The sequence below is a fragment of the Calliphora vicina genome, chromosome 3, assembly GCF_958450345.1.
Source record: "Calliphora vicina chromosome 3, idCalVici1.1, whole genome shotgun sequence".
In the NCBI taxonomy this organism is placed as follows: domain Eukaryota; kingdom Metazoa; phylum Arthropoda; class Insecta; order Diptera; family Calliphoridae; genus Calliphora; species Calliphora vicina.
Window position 1 is genome coordinate 13,124,556 of NC_088782.1, and position 20,528 is coordinate 13,145,083.

The 20,528-nt window shown below is 29.3% G+C and overlaps 2 protein-coding genes across 4 annotated transcripts; one reads left to right on the forward strand and one right to left on the reverse strand.

Moving 5' to 3' along the window:
- The first annotated feature begins 59 nt into the window (after positions 1-59).
- Positions 60-10,761, forward strand: mu2 (mutator 2). Of its 3 annotated transcripts, none has more exons than XM_065505393.1 (9): positions 60-304; positions 380-511; positions 568-765; positions 951-2,100; positions 2,507-3,901; positions 8,418-8,456; positions 9,238-9,485; positions 9,613-10,048; positions 10,113-10,761. In XM_065505393.1, exons 1-9 carry the CDS (start codon positions 293-295, stop codon positions 10,328-10,330), a joined length of 3,828 nt encoding a protein of 1,275 aa, XP_065361465.1. In that variant the 5' UTR covers positions 60-292; the 3' UTR covers positions 10,331-10,761. The 3 variants fall into 3 exon arrangements, with proteins under 3 accessions (XP_065361465.1, XP_065361467.1, XP_065361468.1); XM_065505395.1 differs by having other exon boundaries at positions 9,622-10,048; XM_065505396.1 differs by lacking the exon at positions 8,418-8,456.
- Positions 10,762-13,488: 2,727 nt separating this feature from the next.
- mge (translocase of outer mitochondrial membrane 22 homolog mge) lies at positions 13,489-17,119 on the reverse strand. The gene is made up of 3 exons (XM_065505256.1): positions 16,737-17,119; positions 16,570-16,611; positions 13,489-13,884 (listed from the first exon to the last, which is right to left on the reverse strand). The coding sequence occupies exons 1-3, from the start codon at positions 16,797-16,799 to the stop codon at positions 13,576-13,578; spliced, it is 414 nt and encodes a 137-aa protein (XP_065361328.1). The 5' UTR covers positions 16,800-17,119; the 3' UTR covers positions 13,489-13,575.
- Positions 17,120-20,528: the final 3,409 nt, after the last annotated feature.

Here is a 20,528-nt window from a genome sequence, read left to right on the forward strand (position 1 = left end):
ACGGAAAAAGTCGAAATGTCGACTTTTGTTTCAGCTATAGAATCCTACTCAATATCTCTCGCGTGCAATTATTTAAAAATAACTGAAAACATTGATAAAAACGCTAAGTTGACAACGCTGGCACTGTGTAAACTTTACAATTATAATACTGGCAACACTGGCCACAAGTCAAAAAATAAATATTTTCTACTGATTTCGCGGAATTTTTTTAAAAGAGTAACAATTATTAAAAAAAAAACACTTTAATAAATTAAAATATAAAAAAGGAAATCTATGTATTGTCTTAATTGAAATGGGTGAAAATGTAATAACTAAATTTTGACAGCAAAAACATAATTCACATATTAAATTTCATTTGATTTTGTACAACATTTTCAAGGCGTCATTTACAATGTTTGTGGAAATAAACAGCCAGCGCATTCCTTTGCATATTGGACAATGGTATTTGTTGGGCAAACAAATAAATGGCAGCGAAAGTAAAGCAAATAATTTCATTAAGTTGGATGATGGGGTAATTATTTGAAAACAGTTAAGTTTAATTTAGTTTTTAATATTTTCAACTTTTAGGAAGATGTCGAACAAAAACATTGCATCATTTATGTTGGGCACACTGAGGAGGTATTCGTTTTCGATTTATTTAGCTCAAAGGGGACTTTAGTGAATAATACTGCGTTGAAGGGTTCGGAAATGTTGCGTTTAAAAAATGGAGATATTGTGAAAGTGGGCAACAAGGAAATTAAATATATCCATGATCAACGGGAAATGGTGAGTTATTTGATATGATTTTATGGATTGATATGATTTCATAGAACAAGAATTGCGACGCAAACAATTTTACCAACCCTAATAAATATATATCCAAAGAAAAAAGAAGATTTAATAAAAACCCTAACAATTTTGCAATTTTATAATTTTCATTAATATTTTCATATTTTGTATTATCTTTGCAGTCTCATGACAGCAGCGGTTTTCTAGATGACAACAAAAATACCTCCGATATTATAGCTTCTAGTCCAGATTCCACCTCACAACACGAGAGTCGTGTCAAACGTGCAAATTATAACAATTTCTTGGTGCCATCGATACCACCTAAAAAATCTGTTACACCCAATACTAGTTTCGTTATAGCTGAAACTGAAGCCACCAACACCAGTAGAAACTCTTTAAATTCGTCATCTAATTCATTAAACTCAACTAATCGTCGTAGTGATAGCTTTACTATACCAGAAACCCAGTATTGTGGTGGACCACGTAGCTCCTTAAATGCCTCGGATCTTTCTGTAGCAGAGAGTACTCCAGATGTCAGTGGAAATAAAATAAAATTCAATTTCGGTAATCTAGATGATTTAGAAGATGATGATGAGGATTTCTGTATACCAGAAACACAAGAATTATTGCCGGTGGCAGGCATAACAAGCAGCCAAAGACCACGTATATTGTCAGATGGTCAATTCCAAGACAAGAGTATTTTGCTTGAAGAATCTAAAAATGAAGCAGAAGACACCAACAATGTTGATGGCAGTCAATTTCGTATCTGTACTCAAGATTACAATGAAGGTTTTGGCGAAGAAGCTAATCAGTCTGAATATTCTCAAATCATACCCTTGATAAAACACCCTCTGGTCATTTTGAATAATAGCGCAAAATCAAGCAAGAACAATTCAAGGAATCAGTCTAAAACGGAAGAGGATGAAAAAGAGATGTCGGCATTGAAATGGTCCAACTCAAAGTTGGATCAAGAAACCACAGCATTAAGAGCAGATTGTTCTACGCCGGATATATTGGATTTTGAGGAATTACAACAAGAGGCTACGTCTATGAAAGCAAACACTGAAAAATCTGCAAACAAATCTAACATTGAACCACCACCCAATTTGCTGGACGAAGATGATGAAGATTTATTACCAACACAAGTTTTTCTTCCTTCAGCACCCATTCAGAAACCTACAAAGAAGAATAGTTTTATTGTGCCGGAAAAAGATTGTGTGGTAAAGGAAAATGAAGAGATTTTAACTTTGAGTGATAAAGAAAATAGATGTCCGGTTACTTTGGAGCCTCTAACAGATTTCCCCCCCACTCAGCTATTTGCCACAGATGAAGGTACTTAAATTATATTAATTTTTTACCCTTCACCGACCCCATCTATAAGGACCCCATATTGTTATAGATTTCGGAGTCGATATAGCCATGTCCGCCTGTCTTTTGAAATCAACTTTCCGAAGCCCCCAAATAACTTACATACTTGATTGGTGCATTAATATATTCGATTCAGAAATCGTGAAACAAAATGCTCGATTTTTTCATGTATTTTTCAAATTATTTTTTTTTCATTAATTTGTTAGCAAAAATTTTTTTTCGAATTTTTTTCTTACACCAAATTTTTTTTAACCAAAAACCAAAAAACGTTTTCACTCTTTATCTTAAATTGGTGAAGGGCAATATAAGATTCGGTACAGCCGATTATAGATCTATTACTTGTTTATACTAATCTTTAATTTTGCTTAAGTTCCCACAGCCCGATCTACCACTTCTAGTACCTCTCGTAACAGTTTAACAGCGCCTGCAGTTGAAAATAAGAATAACTCCAAGTCTTTGCATAACCTAGATCCCGATGAGGAAGATGATATGTTAACTCAAGCCTTTCTGCAGCCTACCAATCTTCCCTCTACCTCTAACCATAAAAATATACCAGTAAAATGTTTTAACTCTACTGTTTTAGAAGATAAATTTATGTCTAAAAATCCAGCCACCTTTTTCGCCGAAATGGAGAAAACCCCCTTAAAACAAAACGCTTCTTTAGTCACAAATTTTAAAATGCCCGACAAAGATTTCACAGTTTTAAGGAAAACCTCTTCAGCTACCAGTACCACGGAATCGGATGTGGATTTGCTTATGTGCACGCCTCAATTAATAAAAGAACACATACATATGGACAAAGGTGAAGATTTGAAGAAAAATATTTTAGCTTTGTTTGGCGATGATAGCGATGCTGAGGAAAGTGAAGAGGAAAGTGAAGGTGATTTGGTTAAATTAATAAATATACCTAAAGATACGTTAGATTTTGATAAATTGCTACCGCACTTAAACAAAAAACCAAAAAGAAGCAAAATAAGTGAAGAAGCAACAGCGGCCAAAGAAGCTCAAAAATTACATAAATTTAATATTTTTTTGGGCAATGAACAAGATGAAAAGCGTACAAAATCTGATCACTCCCGATCAACCACACTCAGTCGTGATGAAAGACATATGGCCAGAGATAAAGAAAGAGAATTGGCAGACAGTAAAGAGCGTACTAATAAAACAAAGGCTAATACTAGCAAGGGAAAGAAAGCCAAACAAACTGAGACTACTCATCAAGAAGATGAGCAAAACAGCTCAAATAGATCAGAGAAAAATAAGGAAGATGAACAAAAAAGCTCGAATAAATCAGGGAAAAGTAAGAAAGATGAACAAAAGAGCTCAAATAAACCAGGAAAAACTAAAAAAGATGAACAAAGGAGCTCGAATAAAACAGGGAAAAGTAAAGAAGATGAACCAAAGAGCTCAAATAAAACAGTCAAAAGTAAAGAAGATGAACCAAAGAGCTCAAATAAACCAGGGAATAATAAGGAAGATGAACAAAAAAAATCAGGGAAAAATAAGGAAGATGAACAAAAGAGCTTGGATAAACCTGAAAAAAGTACAAGACAACGTAAAAGACAAGCATCTTCGGATAAACTAGATAAATCAAAAGAAGCTAAAAAGGAAGAGCCAGTCAAGGAAATGCCAGCTAGGCGTATGACTCGTGCCAAGTCGAGAAATGAGGAAACGGCCTCAACTAGTAAGGATGCTGCCTCTAGCAAGAATTCAAAAAGTACACAAGATGAACAAGACGATTTGGATAGTATTGCCACTCAACCATGTAAGTTTTTTATTTAGTAATATTTGAATTTATAAAATATTAAAAGATATTACAAAAACTCGTGTATAATTTTACAAAAAAATGTTTCATTTAAAATTTGTTTAACCATTTTTATTAAAATTTTCTTAATATTAACAAGATGAAGGCAATTGGAAAAGCCTTACATTCCAAACAAGAAAGTAAGGATATATAAGCTTGTCATTCCGTTAGTAATTTCTACATTTTTTTATTTGCGACCACACAAGGAATATGAGCAATTCCACGGTACGGAACGCGCCATTGAATATTTTTTTTTTTATTTACACTAAACTTGCTATCCCGAACCAGACAAAAATAGAACTCGTTTTTGGCTTCTTCTAAAAAAATGCAAAATTCAGCGAATTGCAAAGAATTTTTTTTTTCATAATTAAAATGAAAAAAATTTTAGCTAGCAAATGAGAAAATGGTCTTGTTGAAATGTTTGCATTTGGGTTTTGTTTTACAAACTTTAGCTTGATTTGTCACGCGACATTCGTAACACGACCTATTTTTCATACCAATTAGTCATGTAAAATCAACTCAGTGCTCGGACTCTTTGGTACGAAAAGTTAAAGCCAATGGAGGTTTAAAAACATACAAGCCTCAAAGTTCATACAAAAATAAAAAGGACTTTCTTGAATTGTTGCACTTCATCCTGACAGTTCATCACACTTTTTATAACAACTTGAATTGATCAGGGATGAGGTACATATATTATGATGAGACAGATGATGAATAGCTCTTGTACCAAGGTGTATTCAATAAGGTGAAGTTACGAGCACAGCTGATTATTGTTTGTTTATTTATGTTGTGTTTGAAAGTGTCAAAAAGTTGTTTACTATTTGTTGTTGACATTCACAATATTTAAATTGTAAATGATAAAAAATTTAAAATTGTTTACAAAAATTTGTACAGCAAATATCAAAATAAGCAAATATTGGAAATTGTTTGGAGAAAATTCATCAAATTAGAGATTGACTCCCATTTTAGTCCATGAGATTTGTTTGCCTACTGGATAGCTTTTGCAAACTCCTTAGCAGAATTGCGTTGTGTATTTTGGAAGTGCGAGTGTTTCAAACAGACAGATGGACATGGCTAAATGGTTAGTTTGATAGTTCCACTGGAATCACCAAGCTTTTTGCTCCGGTTCGACGTTTTTAATATTGAATCCTGAAAAAAACATTTCTAGAGCAAACTACCAATAATTGATTTTGTATTTGTTTGTTTTTTATCATATAAAAACGTCCAGTAATTCATTTAGTTTTTATTTGTTTGTTTTTTATATTTTTCATATGTCAATCTGTTTTGACATTCTCACTCTCTTGACAACTAAGAAATATTGTCTTTGTTGTATTTGTTGCCGAGACGCTCTCACCTGATTAATACGCCTTGTCTTGTACTATGTATTTTGATTGATTTCTTAATAAACTTGTCCTAAAGTGTTTGTACCCAAATTTTTTCCTATACTAATTTCATAAATACAAAAATACACAAATATTGTAAATTAGGAAGTTCTTTTTGTGAATTAAAAATAAAACAATTAAAATAAGGTTGACATGAGAAATTAAGTTCAAAAAATATTTACCAAATTTAAAAATCCCAAATTTACCAAATTTCTCTCCCAAATAAATATTTTGGAATTACGCCACTTTTGCTCTGATAGCCTTATTTATATATAAAGCAAAGTTAGTATAATTATATTTTAAAATTATATGGAAAACAAAATAAAAATAAATTACAAAAAAGATACACTTATGATCCCGAACGTGACACAAGTTGCAAATTAAAATTTTGATTGAAATAAGAAAACGCGACATTGGAACATGAAAAAAATCAAACGAAACATTTACCGTTAATTAAGCGTTAATCAAGTTATTTTATTCTACTTGGCGTCGTCGACATCGTCGTCAATATTGAGTCAAAAAATGGTATGTGTTTCTCCGAAATCGATAACAATTGGTAACTTTTTACAGAATTTTATACTTTTATAAGTCGGGTTAAAGTACAAAACGCTGTCAAAAGTTACCAATTGTTATCGATATCGGCGTAACATATACCATTTGTTGACTCAATATTGACTATGATGTCGACGACGCCAAGTAGAATAAGGGTGAATGTTTGTTGATAGATATATTTTATTAGATGAATGCAGTCATTCATATGAAAATGTCATTAATAGTAGCTAATAGCTTGAAAAAGTATATTTTCAGACCAATTTTCTCATAACAACTCAGAATACCAAAAAATACATTCTGGCATGTGATGAAAAACGATCGTTTTCAAAACTAAAATCAATATCAACATCGATTTAGGTATGATGAATTTCGATTAATTTCATATTAAATGTTTGTAATTGTCAAAAACCTAACTCTTGCAATAACAAAATAGATGCTAGTCAATCAATGTATTCTGTAGTTGTCAGAAATATTCACCCCTATCGGCAATAACATGTGAAATTTTGTTCCCATGAAATATTCATTTCCCTCGAAGGGAAAATTGCTATCGTGAAATTCCCCATGAACTTTTCATTCACAATAACAGCTGTTTATTGTTTACAAAATTCCATCTAAAAATTCCAAAAAAAATTTTCACGTGAACAAAGTTAATGAACGAAAAAAGGAAAAGGGAACATATTTCATGTGAAATATTGATTCGCTATAGGGATGATTATTAGTTGTATTTTTGTTTGACAAATCGGAGGAGTGTCTCGTCTCTATGTAAGCAATTCTCCATTTGTTTACCTAATTCATGTGAAAATTTAATTGCGATAATTCCCTTTGAATCAAATTTGAATTTGAAACGTTATTCTTTGTTTGAAACTAATATGACAAAACGATTCAAACAAACACTTCACACCTTTTATCAAGGTGTATTCAATAAGGTGAAGTTACGAGCCAAAGTATAACAAGTAGTCCAACTCTTTGACAGCAGTACCTAACTCTATACATGTGTTAGTGAAAAAGTACCTAAGTCTAAATATGTGTTAGTAACAAAAATGTACATGTGTTGGTTCTTTTTTAATTTTCACCAGACACACAGAGTTCTATAAAAATGTTTAAATTTTAATTTATTTAAATTTTGTTCTATTTTCAATACCAAAAATGGAAACTCTGTTCTATATTTTAAAACCTACCACAAACAAAATAAAACGTCAAAATTAATAAAAAAATATTTTTTAGTTTGTGCGAAATGGACGTGCTTCGGAAAAGAAAAAGTGCTAAATGTGTTGAAAAAAATGATAAAATAATGTGTGTTAGTGAATTTACGTGTATAAAACTATATTTATTCGACAATTTATAGTTAAAATCTCGAGACTTTTGATGTGTATAATTCTCTCACAAGGGTGTTGAATTTACACAGTACCCGTATATGTGAGAGAGTAATTTTAAAAAATAGAGAGTTGGACTACTTGGTATACTTTGTATAAAACTATATTTATTCGACAATTTATAGTTAAAATCTCGAGACTTTTGATGTGTATAATTCTCTCACAAGGGTGTTGAATTTACACAGTACCCGTATATGTGAGAGAGTAATTTTAAAAAATAGAGAGTTGGACTACTTGGTATACTTTGATTTAAACATTTTTATAGAACTCTGTGTGTCTGGTGAAAATTAAAAAAGAACCAACACATGTACATTTTTGTTACTAACACATATTTAGACTTAGGTACTTTTTCACTAACACATGTATAGAGTTAGGTACTGCTGTCAAAGAGTTGGACTACTTGTTATACTTTGGTAGTTGCACTGAAATCACCAAGCTTTCTATTCCCGTTCGAAGTTATTAATATTGAATCTTCCAACAAAAAAAAAAACAGTAGATCAAACTACATACCAATAATAGATTTTTTATATTTGTTTTTCATATTTTTCATATGTATAAAAAATTACCAGAAATTTGCGTATTTTTCATTTGGTTGTATTTTATATTTTTCATATGTCTCATCTGTTTGACATTCTCAGTCTCTTGACAAATAACAAATATTGTGTTTGTTGTATTTGTTGCCGAGACGCTCTCACCTGATTAATACGCCTTGCCTTTTATCATTTTGAAATCGTTTTTCATCGCATACCTGATTAATATTTGTTCTGTTCAATAACAAAAACCTATTACGAATTATCACAAATTGTTTATAAATTTTCCAGTTTTTCAATACAAATTTAAAATTTTTGTGTGAAAATTTGTAATAGTTTTTTGTTATTGAACAGACCAATTATAAAAATTTTGAATTTTTTTAATATAAAATTAGAAAAAATCATTTTTGATATTTCTGTGGAAACGTTTTATTATTTATTATTTTATAAAAATTTAGAAAATACACTTCTTTTTTTAATTTTCACACACAAATTTTTTATTTTTACCAAAAAAAATGTAATTTTTTAAAAAAATAAAATATGAATATCCCAACAAAAACTTTTAATATTCCAAAAAAAATTAACGAATTCTATTTTTTCCATTTGTTTGTTTGTCTGTTAATTTAAAAAAAATAATTAGTTGAGGATGACGAATTGGACAGTATTTGCACCCAACCATGTAAGTTTTTTTGCCATGCATCGGCAAACAAATTAAACTTCATCTGAAACCAAAAACTTATAATTAATAATTACATTCAACAAAAACCCATTATGTTCAAAATTTCATTTATCCAAAAAATCTTTGTCACAAAAGAAAATTTCACCGAAAAATAAGAGGTCCATTTTAATTTCACCATTTATTATTAAAAATTTGATTTCTATAAAATTACTAAATTCAGTCTATAAAAAAATAAATTCCTTATTTCAAAAAACATAATCGTCCATTCCATTTAACATCGCTTAATTCATTAAAATTTACAAAAATAATAATTCATCAAAAAATTTAGATTTTCCTAAAAACTAATAATTTTTAAAAGCTTTTATTTTTATTTTGTATGTCTTTTTAAGTGAAAATATGTAACTGAATTTTAAACCAGTTTTCGCAGCCCGAATAGACTAAATTCGAACATAAGTTCGAATTTTTCGAAAATTCGAACATATGTTCGAAAATTTCTTAAAAATCTATATATCATGAGACAGGAAATTTTTCCGAACTTATTCTATAACTTGTGATTCTAAAGTACATACATACAGTTTTTAAGGAACTAATTATGTGGAACTAGTTATATATTTGTTCTAGACTAGTTCTATAGAAAATTTTGACCTAAACTAATATACAAAAAAACAAACAAACATTGAAAGTTAAATAAAAGCTTTAAAAAAGACGACATTAATGGACAAATTCATTAAACATTTTAATGATACATTTGTTCACCACATTGTTTTCTATATATCTTTAGTTGTACGGGTTACACGATGTCGCTCAAGATCTAAACAAAGTGAATCCCAGGAAAGTATTACCACAAATAATTCAAAGCGTAAAAATGCTCAACAAAATAAAAGTAAAAATGATTCGTCATCGTCTCATAATGCTTCCGTCAATGGAAATATGACAACGAAGACAACAGGCGATCAGCGAAAACGTAAAGCAGAAGCAACTCCACCTGTAGTGCCAGAGAAAATTGAACGTAAACGTTTAAGAAGCACAGTAAGTTTAAGAACTAAATAACCAATTACATAAGGCATGTTTTCTTTCGGACATATTCTCTATTTAGACAGGAAACATTTTCTTAACCCAATATAACACAATGAGCTAATGCCATATTTCTTTTAAGCGTTCCCAGGACTCTTCAGTAACATCAAATAACTCATCATCTGCATCGTCCACAATTTCCATATCCATGACCATGGTGGACCAGGAACTATTCAAGAATTTAGTACAAAATTCTAAAGGTTTTTGGAACATTGCAAAAAATCCCTTAGACAGTGAAGTCTTAGTAATGGATAAAGCCTTTCGTACATTCAAATTCCTATTGGCCATGGCCAGAGGTATACCCATAGTAACTTCAGAATATCTAAAGAAAATGAATAAATCCACAACAGGCAAAAAGGTGCGCATAAATGATTATCTATTTGCGGATGCAGAATTTGAAAAGAAACACAAATTTTCATTGGATAAATCACTGCAAATGGCTAAACAACATAAACTTTTCAAAGGCTATGAATTCGTAATGACTGCTAGTATTTTACCAAATCCTCAGGAAATCAAAAGTAAGTTAACTGATAATAACTTACAAACATACACAATTTATTTTTAACAAATTCTCTTCCTTAGCTATTATCGAAGTCTCGGGAGGCTATGTACATGCCAAAACTCCGCCAGCACCCAAAGATAATCAACACATATACTTAGTAACCGCGAAAGAGGACAAAAAAGAGTGGCACAAGTATAGACGTTTAAATAAAAATATTATAATTGTTTCCACTGAGGCCATTATGTCGGCGGTAATGAGACAAAATTGTGAGCGCATGACCAGCTACACGTTATCCTAGAAATTGTTGTTTAATACGGGTATTAGTTTATAGTCTAGTTATAACACATACCTTCTTTATATTTTTTAATGTTTATTTTCATATTTTATATCAAAAATTCCGTATTTTTACTGAACCTGGAGTTCATTCGGTCTTTATTACTTTTTTGTATTGTTTGTTTATGTTTTAACTGTTTAAAAAAGAAATCTCTTTGTGTGTATGTACATAAAATATGTTTAATCAAAATAATCTTCATGTATTTTTTATATACTTATCGTATTTGATGCAATGTCGTAATGACGAATATTCGTATGTAAATTACAAAGTTTTGTTTATTGTTTAAAACAAATCGATTTCTAAATATGTATGTACATGTAAATTCCATGTTCTATAAATAATTTGAAATTAAAAATAAAGCAAATCTTATTGGCCATATTTTTATTCCTAATAAAGTTGATGCTTTCTATTCATAACAAGTAAGAGAGCTATATTCGGCTGTGCCGAATCTTTATACCCAAAATATAAATTTAAAATATTTTTAGGTAAACAAAATTAATTTTTTTAATTTAAAAAAAAAAAAAAAAATTTCGAATTGTTATTTTAAATTTAAATTTTTTTTTTTAAATTTAAAAAATTTAGTTTTTTAAATTTTTTTTTGGTGAAAAAAAAATTCGGGTTAAACAATATTTTTTCCGATTTTGACCCATTGTAGGTCCTATGGTCTTATATACGTCGTTGCAAAGGTCTTTTAAATATCTAGCATTAAATATCCATATTGTCTATATTAATGACTTAGTAATCCAGATATACACACCTGTCACAGAATTCCATTCCGATCGAAAGTGTAATTAATGTCCCATTTTGCTTCTTCAGAAAAAGTAAAACGAAAATTTCTTTCGGAATGAAACCACTTCCAGTTTTCAAAGTGTATTTATTTGTTTTTCTAAAAATTTTAATCAATTTCTGTATCAAAAACTTCACTTTTGTATTAATATTAAAAACGTTGTCAAATTAAAATCAGAAATATAGAATTATTAAATATTTTTGGAATTAATAAGTTAAAAAAAGAACCTAAAATGAAATCGATCGGAATAAAAACTACGGAATTGAAACCATTCCGAACAAAATGTGTGACAGGCCTGATAGGTCAAAAATCGAGGTTGTCCTGGTTTTTTCCTCATATCTCAGCCATTTGTGGACCGATTTTGCTGATTTTAAATAGGGAACTTTTCGAAAGCATGTCTGACAGAATTATTGAAGATTTGGATCCCGCAGATATCTGGGGTCTTCAGAAAATTGATTTCAACTGACAGACAGACGGACATGGCTTAATCGACTCCGCTATCTATAAAGATCCAGAATATATATACTTTATAGGGTCGGAAAATTATATAGTGGAAATTATCTCACGAAGGTGATGGGTATAAAAAGGAATGAATTTATTTACAGATAATTTTTGTATAGAACTGCCTAATATTTGACACTGTATAGAACTGATCATGATAAATTTTCTTACAGCATTGATCATGATCAATTTCGTATGGATCGTGATCAATTATTAGAATTTTTTTAATAAATCCGATAAGATAAAACTGATCATGATCAGTTTTCATATAGAACATCAGTTTTCTTATCATTATCAAATCTCGTATAGAACATCATGATAAATTTTTGTATAGACTTGATCATAATCAATTTTCGCATATTGATCATGATCAATTCTACCATAAAATTGATCATAATCAATTTTCATATAGTGCTCATGATCAATTTTCATATGGAATGTATCATGATAAATTTTCATATATAATTGATCATAATCAATTTTTATATAGTACTGATCATGATCAATTAGCATATACTTATCATTATCAGTTTTCATATAAAACTGATCATGATAAATTTTCGTGTAGAACATCATGATCAGTTTTCGTAAAGAACCGATCATAATTAACTTTCGCACAGAATTAATCATGATCAATTTACATATAGAATTGAGCATGCTCAGTTTTTATATAGAATTGGTCATGAATCATGATCAATTTTCATATGGAATTTATCATGATCAATTTTCGTACAGAATTGATAATGATACATTTTTATACGGAATTTATCATGATCAATTTGAGTATATTACTGATCATGATCAATTTTCATAGAACTGATTAATTTTCGGATATAACTGATAAGTTTACGTATCGTGATTAATTTTCGTATGATAAATCATGATCAGATTTCGTATAGAACTGATCATGATCAGTTTTCATAGAGAAGATCATGACCAGATTTTTGAAACTGACCATAAAGTAGTGTTTTATGTAAAATTATATGAGAATTGATCGCTAGCTCAATATTTTCCAAAAAAAAAAGTCAAGCTAACTCAAAATTTCCTATAAAATTTTCTGCCCGTATTCAATACAAACATTTTTGAGCTGTCGATCATTGATTGTTTTTTGTTTTAAATTAGTCGTCGATTAATTCTATAATAATTCAAATTGCTTCACTTACTTTAAATCATTTAAAACATTTTTTTTGCAAACAAGTATTTAATTTGTAAAATTTTATTAAGTTATCGGTAATTTTCTTTACAAATAACAATTATTTGCTTGTATAGAAATTTATTCGTTTTACCTTTAATTTAATTATTAGGCAATCGTTTTTATTCCATTATTTTGTAAATAACAATGCACAAAGTTTAAGTTAAAAAAATTAAAATAAAACAAAATTTTGAAATGCAAATTCTAACAATTTGTAATGTAACTCTAAAACACTAAACTGTATTGATTTGTTTTACAATTACTACGCTTTATTAAAATTAATATTTCGTATTTTTTTCGTTTTGTGGGAGTTATTTTTTTATATGATTTTTATTATTTTTAAGGTATTTAACAAACTAATTATGTTATTATGTATAGACGTTATATGGCATTAACGTCTAATTTAAGTTTAAAAAGTATTTTTTACTCGAACATACAAATTTAAGTGTGTTGGAAGTTCGCCTTATGTGATCATAATTTTTGAAGAAAATTCCATTTTCTTTTCCATGTTCTTTTAATGAACCAAATATGTTAATCAAAATTGAACACTTTACATTTTTATTGTAAAAAAATGTGGTTGTTTATTATGTATGTATTTTGGTAGTTCTTTGTTTTTTTATTTTAGTGTTACTAAACCAGATATTATTTAGTTTTTGATTTTTATTAATTAATAAATTTTCTTTGTTTTATTTGTTTCTATAGTATAGAGTGTTTGTTTACAGAATAAGCTTATCGTATTAATGGCAATTCTGGTGGTGCACCAACAGCTGACATCGCAGAACCGGGTCCTAATAATACCTGTTTCTGTTGTGTTTTTTGCATTTCCTCCATTTGGGCACGTTCTGTTTCGAAGACGACTGGAGCAAATAAAATCACCGAACTGGTAAAGAATATCCATGATGCATTGCAAGTGAATTTGTAGAGACCCTTGACACTGCTAATGGTGCCATCCACCAAAAAACTACTGAAATCACGCACAGGCTGTGGGAACATTTCGGTTAAACCCAAAAGGCGTTCACCCAAGGTCTCATCGGGTTCCTTTAGTGGTTCAATTGTTGTTGTTTATAATGTTTGATGAAGACATGGTGGGAAAAAGACACATAAATGTTAGTTTTATTAAAAAATAATAATGATATTTTAAAGGGTTAGTGATGTGACTTAAAAGAATGAGGTTAATTTTTAAATATAATTTACAATAAATATGTTAAAATTAAAATTAATTTTATTTTTTCAATCATAAATCTAAAGCAGCTTGTCCTTCATTTACATTTCATTTTCTTATAGTTTCTATCTCCAGATTAAGTTTTGTTATAGAAATAAATCAATAGCTAAAATCTGGTTATCAAAATCTATTGCGAGCTCAAACATTTTTATGGAAATCCATCGCTTTCTTAAAATGTTGTATTAAAATCCATCGTTACTTTGCAAATTTCTTTAAAAATCCAGCAGTAGGAGGCAAAGCCATCAATATTTCAAAATTTCCTATTAAAATCAATCACTAGCTCAAATTTATTTTTTAAAATAGATCAATAAATTAAAATTTTTTATTAAATTTCTTTGCTAACTCCAGATTTACTATAAAATTCGACCACTAGCTAAAAATTGTATACAAAAGTCAAAATTTTGTATAAAATTGAATCAATTAGCTATAAATTTTTCATTAAAATCTGCTGTTAGCTCAAATGTATTGTTAGTTTAAGAATTTTCTATCATTAGCTAAATATTGTCTAACAATAAATCGATTTCTATACCAAGATTATCAATAAAAATGATGAACCTAACTCAATAATGCCTTTAGGGTGCTGAGGCCGAATTAGAAATGTATTAAATTTATTGTACGAATAAAATATTTTTCTATAGAAAGTTTTTCTATGGGAATATTTGAGAAATAATTAGAGACATCTGAAAAGCCTGCCCTTGGATCTAGTAGTTTTTTAATAGAGATTGTGATTTTCTTTTAGATTATGGAAAATTTCGTACTTTCGCATAGACGCTTTTTTTATTCAGTTTCAAACATGTAGATTGATCGAAAATATTAAATCAATTTTGTGATCAGTTTTATAAGCAATTTTCAGTATTTTTAATACATTATTAAATCTATCACAATTTGTTGTTGTTCCCCTGTTCTTGGAAGTTCTTCCCTGAATAAATATTCAATAATTCAACTGGGAGCTGGAGAAATTATGCCACTTCAGCCCGCCTTAACCATAGGTCTATAGGGTTTAAGTTAGTGGACCTACGGTGACAATTAAAAAGATAGAGGCAGGCAGGGCATCGGTTAAGAGTGCTTGGAACAATCGGTTCCTGGTACCAGGTGGTAAAGATGCTGCTCCAACCAGCTCTTAACTGTGCAAGTGTTGATAGAGTTTGCCTGGGTTACTGCCTCTCACTGTCCGAAATCGCGGGTAGATTTTGGTTTAAGACTTTATTGCATCTGTAATTCTTAATTCTTCTGTGCATTTATTATCGACAATCGGTTGACGTCCTGAATGTCGCCAATATAACGCCGAAAGTCCGGCCGGATGTGTCGATCTTCCATCAAAATTTGATGGTTGTTGTTGTTGTAGCAGCAGTGTTTGCTGAGTTGACAGCCCTTGGCCGAGTGAACACGGGTCATTCCGGTGCGTAGAACCGGCTGTCGTGGGAATGAAAATATGATGGTTGGGATGGCTGATGACATACCACCAGATTATGTCTTGCCATTATGATGCCTGACAGATAGCAAATGTCAAATGATCCACATTTATCACAATTTGTTGACTCAATCGCTTGTAAATTAGATCAATTTATTTAACCCGGCAATTCCCATACCCTCGCCAAAGGGAGAAACAATTTGTTTTTATTAAAAATAGTAAAAATAAGTCTAGTTTACACTATAAATAAGTTTAAAATAAAAAAATATATAGCTAGTTGCGACTTTATAGCGGGGTCACCTATAGGTGACACGGGGCAGAAAAAAAATAAATTTCTAAAAATACTTGCTCACATTGTTAGCCTGAATATCTAGCAGTATTTATTAAAAAAATTATTGTGATACATACCCGTTTGGCATTTTTATCACAACTTATTTATCATAAGACACACACCAGTATGTTAAAATCAAAAACACTGCTTAAAGATTTTTAAAAATCCCCTAGTTAATAAAATTCTAGCGTTGCCAAAATAAAATCAGATATAAAACAGGATCTTGTCTGTATATAAATAATATCATTATTTATCAATGATATCTGTTTCCATGTTTAAAACTACCGTTAATCTTTGTCACCTGTAGGTGACACTGGGAATTGCCGGGTTAAGGAGAAATTACAATTTCAAATTAAGGCTAATAATAATTTCATTTATAAACGCAACAAAAATATTGTTTTCCGGGTAATTGTTTTAAGAACATCACAATTCAATTCTTCTTCTTTAATTATAAATATACTGCTAATATTCGTAATCAAATTGCATTAAAAAGAAAATCAGATCAATAATTATAAAGCAAAATTTCCCTCATATATATATCAAAACAATAATACTCCTATAAACAAATATCAGGTCAAACAATCAAATCCAAACAAGAACAACAAAAATAATAATAATAGCAAAAGATTGCCTAATATGTACGTTAAATGAGGTTATGTGTATGAAAAATGAATGAATGAAAGAAACCACTAAAATGAATTTGAATGCAAATTATTGGGTAAAACATTGTAAAAGAAAACTTTACACTCAAGTACTTACATCATCGTAGTTTTCTTCATTTCTGTTATCTTTATCATTTGTCTGTAAAATAAACAAAAAGAAAAACCAATTTAAATATTTGCTACATATCAAAATTATACATAATGAATGGAAAATTTTATTGATTTTTTTTCAATTTAACTTTGCACAGAGCTCTTGATTCTTACAGTGGCTACCGTGGTGGTCTTCCGTTCAGGTGTTTCATCTTTGCTACCGCCCAGTGAAGACATGCCGCTATCTTTTTCGATAAACTCGATATCGGGATCGGAGTCTACCAAATCTTCAATCTTTACAGTATCCACTTTGATGTTTTATAAATACAACCGGAAAATCAATAAAAATACACTGCTGTCTTCTATTCGCTAGAACACACGCACTTGCTTATTTTTCACTTTAAATGGCCAACGATTTTCGTTCGAAAAACACTTTAAGTTTAATAACTAATAACAGCTAATTAATAATTGTGGTTGCTTTTCGATTTTACACGAATTTTAACTAATTTTAAACAATATTTCTATAAATTTTTGCGCAACACACGACTTTTCTGTATAATTTTCTTACAAAAAGAAGATATAATTCGAAAATCAGAAAATCACATGCGACTGTCGAAGAAATGTCAAAATAAAGGAAATTTGTGATATATATTAAAGCTCGTGGCTATGAAAATTATGTACTGTATACAAATGGTTGCTTGTGAAGTGGTGTCAACATATCTTCTGCAATGACTGCTCAATGTGTTCCATATATTGCTAGAAAACGGCTATATTTAAATATTAAAAATAAAGAAAAAATGTTATAAAACATACAAAATAAGTAATAGCAATGTGTGTTGCAAAAAGGTCTTATAAGTAGCCAACGCAATTCTTCTGCACTGTGATTATTTATCACTAATCACAACAAATAACAATACGATATATTATAATAAAAATATTTAAAATAGGATTTTAGAAAGTTTTTTGTGTTTCCTGTAATATTTGCGAAAAGGAACTTACGACTTTCGCTAACGATGTGTATATTGAACATCTTTTGGGTAGTATTCGAAATAGTGTTTTCATTCGTACAAAAACAAATCAAAGCAATAAATTGCGGAAATAGAATTTTCTTGTGTGAAAGTTCCACAGTAGAGAAAGCGTAAGTTCACAAGAAATAAATAAAAATTACCTGTATTAATGCCCTTAATTTCAAGAAATAGATATCTATCAGTGCTTTATTATTTATGGAGTAAAAAGATTGGTAATTGTTACCCGTAGATATTGATTTGATATTAATGTCATGCTATCTTTTAGGTAAATTTATCTGCTGGGTATTTTACACCGTATTTTTTGAAGTTGCGGCCATAAGTGTTACAATTTTTCTAATATTTACCTTACCACCACCCCGTGTTCTGTTTGGTTTTGTAAAATGTTCTATTTTTTGCAAATGTTCCTCTTCACTTTCTGCATTTTCCATTGCACTGCTTTAACTTTTCAGTGTTTTTATATTAGTTTAAAAAATCGTTAATTTCTAAATCTTTGTTCTCAAAAATATATACAGATTTACGTAAAAAATTAATGTATAAAATAAACTTATTTTTTTAATTGATTGAAATTTTGATGACAACTTGGAAATTTCTTTCTATTACAAATAAGTTTATTAAACAGAATATGTAAAGTATTTATTCGTTCATTGTTTTAGGGCGCCAGAATTCAAAATTTTAATTGAGTTTAAGTATGTATAATATTTGGTTTGTATAACAAATACTAAACAATTGACTTAATTATTTACACAAACTTCGGGTTTTTTGAGGAAAAAAATTGTATTCAATAGAATTATAAAATTTTTCAATTTAGAATAAAAAAATTATTCGATCAACAATTGTCGAATAATCGAACACACGATAAAGTACACAGACAAAAGAAATTCATAATTGGAATAAATTTTCAATAAATATTATAAATCGAACATGACTTTTTTCCAAACTTTTTTCATTCAGAATAAGAACATGTTCATAAATATAGTCATTGTTATGGTATTGACAAAACTTAGGTTTCATTTTTACAAAAAATTTCAGGTCCTTTTAGTGGCTCAGTATTATGTTGGATGTCCTTTGTCTATTTACTGCTTCATCTGGTTGATACAGGCAGACATTTTTTTATTGTAAATTTTTTTAATCACCCTAAATTTTAAGCTATTTTTTGATAAAATAATATTTTTACTGCAATTTTTTTTGTATTACTGTTTTAAATACATTGTTTTAATATTGTTTTTGTTTTCGAAATAAAAAGTTAAGAGATTTTTTTCAAACTCGCTTTAACGGAGGGTTAAAGCATCGTCTCCTTTGAAATATTTTGTCATTGCCTTTAATATAACCGCAGCTGATAAAGCTTCCTTTTTGGAATAATTATAAGTCCGTATTTTGCAATCTACAATTTCCCATAGGCCATCTCAATCAAGACCAGCTTCATTTGCCCATCGTCTAACAGTTCGAGTACTAATTTAAAATTATTGCTAACTTCCTGGGGAGTAATTTTTGGAAATTTCTTAAACTTCTCCTGTTGTCTTGGATTAGTTTTTTGCTTGAATCCAGCATTTAAATCGTTTTAAGATCTCGTAAATTTTAACTCTAGCCATTTCAACTAACTGTTTAATAAAAATGATTGTGCGAAAAAAACACAAAAGGAAATATTGAAATAACGGTAAAACATGCTGCTTTTTTTATTTTATTTCTTTCAGAATTATAAAAGTTTGCATTGTTTTGCTATTGCCAAAAAGTATAAATCTAAAAATGTATTTTTGTTATTAAAAGACGCTGAAATTTACTTTGAATTTATCTTAGAAATAAAAAACTGAAATTACGAATACTATGTAGTTTTCAAAAAAGTTTTATTCTATTGTCACTCGCAGTATGTCGGATACTAGGTTCTGAACATAGTAGGTATATGAAAGGTATTTCAAAGATCTTTCCCTGGCTTCCAGTTGCGATTTGATTTTTCTCGAAAGTGATGATTATGATTATGAAAATATGTATGTCACTATTTTATGACTATTTAACCAATTAGAACAAATTTGTTTGACGAGTTTACTCTTACAACTGTTTTTAAGATCAAACAGCATCAAATAAAACAAAACTAAATTTTTTGTTTTGAATCATCCTAAGTAAAATAAGTTTTTGAAATAAATAAGAGTTCAAATGTATTTTATTTAGTGGTTACGTCTTTTTCGTCAAATATTTGTCATGTGTGACCCTACCTTTAGTAATCCAGACATAGACAAAAAGTCGGTAAAAAATGGATCGGATGGATGGATTTTTGGACAGATTTTTTGATGTATCAATCATGTATGTATGTTAGTTGGGGTATTCGGAAAGTTGATTTCAACATATAGACGGACATGGCTATATTGACTCCCTATCTTTAACGATCGAGAATATATATACTTTAAATAATAATAATAATAAACAGTAAATGTCAGCGATTGTTCTTTCGGTTCATGATAAAAGTTCTGTCATCTTACTTATTTCTCTCTCCCCTCTTTTTTTTAACGGTAGAAAAACTCATAATATTTTTCCATAGAATCGCATTAAAATGGCTTCCATTTTTATGGCATAAATTAAAATGTAAAGTAATTACTTACCAAAAGAAAAAAAAATAGACAAAGTTAAATTAAAACATTAATTAATTTTTCTGGTTTGTTTTTTTTTTAATATAATTTTTTATTTAAATATTGTATTTCTTTTATTTTTGTTGCTGTTATTTTGCTCTTAATAAAACCTGTTAGTTTTTTTGTTGTTGTTTTGTTTGCCATTTCATAATTAATATAATTTGTGTTTGTATTTTGTTGTTGTTGTTATTGTTTGCTGTTGTATTTGTAGTTTGTAACTCACAAAATAAAAAGCTGAGCAAAGAAGAGAAAACAAACAAAAAGAAAATATGTAAATATTTATGTTTACTATATACTGTGGTTGGTTTGTTAGTAATTGT